This window comes from Arachis ipaensis, chromosome B05 (assembly GCF_000816755.2).
Source record: "Arachis ipaensis cultivar K30076 chromosome B05, Araip1.1, whole genome shotgun sequence".
Lineage (NCBI taxonomy): Eukaryota > Viridiplantae > Streptophyta > Magnoliopsida > Fabales > Fabaceae > Arachis > Arachis ipaensis.
The window spans coordinates 108,733,085-108,740,357 of record NC_029789.2 but is presented as its reverse complement, the minus strand read 5'-3'; the positions used below and the strand labels follow the sequence as shown (position 1 = coordinate 108,740,357).

At 33.6% G+C, this 7,273-nt stretch overlaps 1 protein-coding gene across 3 annotated transcripts in view; it reads right to left on the bottom strand.

Annotated features, from left to right (window-relative positions):
• LOC110272245 overlaps positions 1-4,587 on the bottom strand; it is a 5,437-nt gene extending 850 nt beyond the window's left edge. Inside the window, exons 1-6 of one of the 3 annotated variants that reach the window (XM_021124230.1) lie at positions 4,284-4,586; positions 4,024-4,210; positions 3,544-3,924; positions 2,797-2,920; positions 606-818; positions 475-526 (exon numbers count right to left, since the gene is read on the bottom strand). In XM_021124230.1, coding sequence (XP_020979889.1) covers positions 475-526; positions 606-818; positions 2,797-2,920; positions 3,544-3,569 — 415 coding nt within the window. In that variant the 5' untranslated portion in view covers positions 3,570-3,924; positions 4,024-4,210; positions 4,284-4,586. Of the gene's footprint in view, positions 1-474; positions 527-605; positions 819-1,227; positions 2,402-2,796; positions 2,921-3,543; positions 3,925-4,023 lie in introns of those variants that run through there. The other 2 variants (XR_002363339.1, XR_002363340.1) reach the window with 2 other exon arrangements.

The window sequence follows — 7,273 nt, the reverse complement described above, 5'->3', positions numbered from 1 at the left end:
TAATCCCAACCTTTTCTTAGGAAATAAATAGGATTCAAAGGCCAGATTAATTAGTCCATTGACTTTCCTTTGCCCTAGTAAAGGTTGACCAAGTGGAGTTTAGATTCAACTTTCATTATAGTTGAGAGAGATAACTACGTTGGACCTCAACTTCTCTTACCTTGCCAAAAGTATGTTTTACAGTATTTATTTATTTTAATTGCCATTTACTTTACTTGTCATTTAAATTACTTGCTTCTCATCTTCTAAACCCCGATTACAACCTTTATAGCCAATAATAAGAACATACTTCCTCGCAGTTCTTTGAGAAGACGACGCGAGGTTTGAATACTCGGTTAACAATTTTTAAGGGGTTTGTTACTTGTGACACCCAAAACGTTTGTATGAAAGGACTTTTGAAGGTTTAGAAACTATACTTGCAACGAGGATTTATCCGCAAATTTCTAGACCACGCAAAAGTTCTCTCATCACTACTCTCACCGGTAGACCTGTTATGAGCACTTCCCATTGGACTTGCAGGTAATAACTAAAAAAATTGGGCACCATTAATCAAAGTTAAACGAAGTTCCACTGGAACATATCAAGCAAAAGTTTTTGGCAGTTACCTTTTCAGGAATCTGAGAACTCAACAATGAGGCAATAACACTTGTGATCTTTTCAATCCAATCATTTAGGAGTTCGAAGAATTGGATACTCGAGTGTTGAGTGTGAACATAAGCTGTCCCAAACAAATAAGATATACAAAAGCTTACCTCTTCTAGGGCATTAGCTACTTCACTTTTTATGCCTTTTCTCAGTGACAGAAACCTTTCACGAGTCTACAAATATTTTAGCAATTACTAGGAAGCTACTTGATGCTAAAGTTTAACATTGTTGTCTCCAGTTTAGTACATGTACTTTTATATTTAAGAAGTAAAGAGGCTACAGCAAACTAAACACTTAGAAAATTCTGAAAATTATGTTCTCAGAGACTTCTGTTTCAAGTCTAGGACCATTTTATAGTAGTGTATAAAAAATTGTTAAAATCTACCATATGTCCTTGTCCTTCTCCTTGTCTTTGCTTCGGTCTTTATCTTTGTGACGATGTTTGTGCTTCTTATGCTCCTTATCCTTGTTCTTATGCCTATCCCTATCTTTGTGTTTTTTATGCTTCTTCTCCTTGCCTTAGCATCATAAAGACTGAAAAAAGTAAATCATATTCCAGAGAAAAAGGAAAATGTCACTAACCTGATATGTTTGATCCTCTTCCAAGAAGCAGGGTTAACAATGTTTGATCCTCTTCCAAGAAACATTAACTGCGATCAATAATTAAAGCATAGAAAGAAAACAACACTCCCAATGCTGATACTATGTAATTCAAGCAACCAATAACTTATCCAGTTTTAAACAAGCATAATTCAAGTTAAATCATGAAATCTTTGAAACTCAGATGCAACAAAGAACAAACTCCAAGCCTTAAACCAGGAGCTAAAACCAAATACAGAACTAACAAAAGCAATTTCTAAAAAGCAAAATAACAAACACATGGAGTGCAATAAGTGCATTATTATTAAATGTTTGTAATAAGAAATTGTTCACCCTTCCAGTCCAGTCTCTTGAACCAAACAAGATTGAATACTCTGATTATTATTTGTCGTTTGTTTCGCTTTGCTTTTAATCAAAAGTATAGATAGAAGTACTTAATTTCTTTTAAGAAAAAGTTGTAAAGAACTATAATTCCATTAAAATATAAACCAGCATTTTCAACATAAATAAACCTTACTTAAACAGTTAAAAGTGGAGGTCGCATTAATTTTCTCAAAAGTTAGCATAACCTTTATATGATGCTTGCATAAACCAAGCAGAAGTTTCCACAATCTAAATGAGATGATGCTAAGATAAAGATTCTGATCATGGAAAATAATAAAATTCTAAAGTGCAGGTTATAATTGATGCCCTTAATCATAGAAGAAAACATCAAGGGAAATCATAAATATTGTAAAAACCAATGGACCCCAAAAGAATGGATACAAACTTTTATTCTCTTAACCAAGAAAATAAGACAATCCTGGATTGATAGTTAGAGCAAAATCCATATGTGAAAAGCTAATATGCTATTTGCCAGTGCAAAATAAAATACATATCGTTGAAAGAATGTATATCAACGACTGCACAAGATCGCAGGATATGGAATCGCCAATCAACGCCCACACTTTGCCATGCATCATGTTGAGAAACTTCCCTGCATCAAATAGGGGTAACTCATAGCCTCTTGGAGCCCATCTCAAATACAAAAATTATCTATCAGGCTTTCCATTCTTCAAACAATTCTGATGAGATTCAATGTGGCTGCAAGTTTCATTGGTATAAAATGGTCCCAAAGGATTGGGGACCCCGTCCCCACTAAAATAATCACATTCCTCTGCACACAAAAATTTAACTTTCAGCATCCATTCACATTCCTAGCTAGTAGTCAATTACTTTAGAACTTAATTTTGGGTTTAGCTAACAAGTTAAAGGTTGCTAGTAATTGAAAATTTTAAATAATTTACTTCAATAGATGTAGAACAAATGCATTAAGAATTTAAATTTTGCATCTTTTTCTAGGAAGACTTGGATAACTTTATCATGTGTCAGGGCACATCAAGAAAACAAGCAGCAGCAGCAGCAAACCAATAAAAAACAAATAATAGGTTTGGTGCCTTCACATTCCTTAGCCTAAAAGTACAAACATGCCAAAAGCATGGTCAGAAAATTCAACTTTTGGATTTTGCTTTACATAATAAACATGTTCTAATGGTAAAAGTTACAACTAACCTCTCCATGTTTCTTCAACCATCCTTCTCTATCAAATTGAGGATCATAACTAAAGTAGTCACCATACAGGAGATCAGGAACTACAACTAGGAATCTAGCTGCTGCTACCTTGTCTGCTAGTTCCCTTTGCAATGAGAAAATTTCAAATCTAAATCTGTATATAGAATTATAAAACCAAGACTCAAAGCATACTTGACTAATAAGATTATCACTTGCCGCTAATACTCAAGCTAAAATTTAAAGGACTAACTAGTCTATTTAGTTGAATAGGTTTAGCAAGGAGATACATTTCTAAATTCACAGACTCAAAAGTATATGTACATTTTACTAACTGATATTATTATATTAATCATTCCCCTACTAGATGCCTTTGACTTGTCTTCTGTTCTATGAATGAGAGACCGTGTAAATCCTCCATCTAATTCATGCTTGGTACCAAGATATTTCTTCAAGTGCTCAAAAAGCTTTCAAAGCATTAAAAATATATTTCAAAATCAAGCCATAGTTCTACATGAGTTATTTCTGTCAGTTTCACAAACTTAAACTTGACACATTAAAAAAAAAAAAAAAAACAAGAAGAAGATCCATCAATTAATTAATTAATCGTTATACTTTTTTCTTCTTTTTTCTCTTTATTAACATCAGTCCTCAAGGAGAACATTTCAGAATTTAAATAAACAAGTATATCACAAAAAGAAAGAAATTAGTCATAAAAAATACTTTTAATTGAGATACTTTGGCACTTACTTGAACATATACACATCATCATGCATTGTATGAACATCTTCATTTTCTATAATGCTCAACTATTCTCGCAACACAAGCAAGTTTTGGGAGATACAGTGGAAAATCACATAGAATGAAATAAAATAATTTAGTAATAGAAGTACCTATATATTTGATCAATTACAAAAGTCAAAAATCAACATTATTAAAACTAACAAATATACAAATTTACAAGATATCATCATAATAGAACAGAAGGAAGAAGAATAGAATAGAGAAGGGAGCTCAAACATGATATCATCATAATCCATAATCATCTAACATAGATACAAATAAAATTAGAAGAAAATTTAGTAAATGCCTCACCTCCAATTTCTTCTGACAAGGAAGAAAATAAAAAACCTAGAATTAAAACAAAAGACGTAGTCATTGTTAGCATAGAACATGGCATATTTACTAATTATGAGTAAACAGAAGAATAATGCAAATTTGTACACTAACCTAGATGCTTAATGAAGCTCGATGGAGATGGAGAAATCGCAGAACACAACTCGACGCCGTAGGAAACACTTACGCAACAGATCTCATCAATGGAAGAGAAGTGTTGATGGAGGAGATCGCTGCCGAAGAAGATCATCGGAGGAAACACTTGCGCAATAGATCTCGTAGTTTTATGAAGTTTCTACAACTTGATTTTTCATTTCAAACTTTTAGGTATTTTTGACAACAGTAGAAAATTGAGAGAGAAAAAGAAGATCAACCTTGCTCTCACACAGAGATTGTAGCTGGAGGTGAACGCGCCGCCGGAGGAGAACCTGCTAGAGGAGATCGTCGCTTGAGAGAGCACACAATCTCGTCGGAAGATTACGCCGCTAAGAAGATCATCTCCAAATTAGTCGCTGGAGCAGATCGCCATCGGAGCAGCCGCTGGAACAGATCGTCACCGGAGCAGAGCACAGGTCTTCATTTTTGGGTTTGGTGGCAGCACGCGTTAGTTTCAGGAATGGGTTTTTGGGTTAGGGTTTTCCGTTGTTGGGGGAAGGGTTTTATTTGGGCCTTCTTTTTCAAATAATGGGTTTTGATCATGGCGGACTAGAATCACCAAAAACGCCATTTTATGCAAATTAATTATGGCATCACCATAAAATGCCATAATATCTAAACATTATGGCGGTTTTTTAAAACCGCCGTAATATAAATGCCATTTTAATCTTTTTTTTGTAGTGTCACTCCTGAACACTTACTTTTTACTCAAAATATGCCTAAACTTATTTAATTATAAGATCAACCAAAATTCTTACCAAAATATAGTTTTATTCTCAAAATAATAATTTTATGTTGGAGACAAACACAGCTCTTAAAACTCAAAAATCCCTTTCTTGTATTTTGTTCGAAATATATATGATTTTTAATCCGTTTTCGAATTTTGCAGTTAATGATTTTTCACAGTTTTTTAGTTAATCTCTCGGTTATCAAACCTCATGAATTCTTATTAATAATTCTCATTCACAACAGCCCTAAAATCGACAAAACTACCCCAGCTGGACTGTTCCTCATGGCCAAACCATAATTCACAAGCAACGATAATAATTCAACAAAATTTTAACATAAACTTAATGAAACTCAACTAATAATCAATCAAACCAACAATTGATGTGTGAGCATCTTGTACCCATTTTTTCTTTATTTCTAGTTGTTTTTAGTTAGAATTCATTAAGTTTTATTATGTTTTAGTGCAAAAATCCTCTTTGGATGCCACTTTAAGTTGTTTTAGTGTTTTTATGATTTCAGGTGAAATTTGGGGCAAGTTGGTAGAGTTTTGTGCGAAAAAGAGAAGAATTGGAGCAACCCTGTTGGGCGCTAAACGCCAAGCTGTTGTTTAGCACCAGCAACCAGCACAAGACAGAAACGTTGCTATCCATTATGGGCGCTAAACGCCCAACTAGCATTTAGCGCTAGGCATCCGAGCCAAGCCCACACTCTTGGAGGATCTCTAGTTGGATTTAGCTTTTATTAGTTATCTTATTTTTTATTTTTGTAATTTTTATTTACAAACAATATCTTTTAGTTTTAGGATTTATTATTTTATTTTATTTTTAAATTAAATTGGGTTAGATATAAAAGAGAAAAGATTCACCCTTTAGAGGGGATATCTTCTCACTTCTGCACTTTCATACTTTTCAGAACCCTTGTTTTCTCTGTAAGTCATGAGTCACTAAACCTCCTTGGTTAAGGTTAGGAGGTCTGTTTATTTTTACGAATTAAGACTATTACTTTCCTATTTTAATTAATGTACTGATTCAGTTTCAACGATTACTTTCGTTCTTAATTTTATGAATCTGGGTGGAACGAAAGTATGACCCTTATTCTAGATGTGTTCTTATGACCCTTTGGAGAGGTTCTTCACCTGAACACAGCTTGAAAGTAAATTCCTCCTAAATTGATAATTACTTGAACTAATCTGGATATGTGACATATAATCCGTTTAGCATTGGGTAATTAGGGTTTTTGTGACCATAAACTAGATTTGCACTTAACCCTCTAATCGGAATCAAGTCACCAAGAGATTGGCGGTTGATGAAGGTTAGAGGAGACTAAATCACTAAGTGATTTAGGCTTAGCCAATTAAAGTTTGCAATGAAATGAATCTTACATGATTAAAATAGTTGGTAAGAAAACTTGATCCGAAAAAGTAAACATCTCTGATACCTTAATTGTTTCTCTCATTGATTTTTACACCAAATGCAGTGTTTGTTTTCTTTACTCTTTATTTATTGTTTAATGCTCTTAAAACCCACACAGCCAACTTTTCTGTTGCCTAAATAAACCAATCAGTTGACCATTGTTGCTCAATCCATCAGTCCTCATGGGATCAACCCTCACTTACCTGAGGTATTACTTGGACGACCCGGTGCACATGCCGGTTCAGTTGTGGATATCTCAAAATCCGCACCAACAATCACTTATCACATTAACATTTAATCGATGAAAAATTACCAATCCTTACCTCTAGCTCACTGTGTTCACAACCGAAGTAGTGAAGAAACTTTTTGACCGAGAAATCTGAGAAGAAAATGTCAAAGATAGGCTACCTCGCTTCTGGGCTCACTTGGCCGAACATGCATGGAGGGACAGAATCTTCACCGTCAACTTCTCATGAAAAAAAGTGATGTCAACATGAAGAGGATGAAGATACGAACAATTTAATTGGTTTAGATTTTTTATCGGGGTTACGGAGCTCAAGCAATCGAAAATAGAAGCTCGGAGGTGCCATGAATCCCACACGACTTCTCTCTTTCTCTTATTTTTTCTTCTTGGTTTGGTTCCAAAAGAGAAAATAAGACGTTGATGATGATAATTAATGATAATGGTGGCTAGGTCTCACAAGGGGGGGTTGGGTGTCGCGTTTTAGGGTCGTCAGCGATTCAAGTTATAAGTATCTTAAACAGATAATTATGAAAACTGGATATAGTAAAACACAAGTAATATATATATATTAGATAATTATGTATGAGTTACTAATATAAATGACATAAGTAAGTTAATGATAAAGGATATATGATGAAACATTAGCAATGCCAGACGTGTATTTTATTTACTATTGTATTAAAATAATAATATAATAAATAAATAAATAAAATATATACGGTATCAATATTATTCCAAATCTAATATTATAATAAAAATAATAATAGGAATAACTTAAACTGTAAGCAGCTATATTCATTTATAACCATGAGAAACTTCTTGA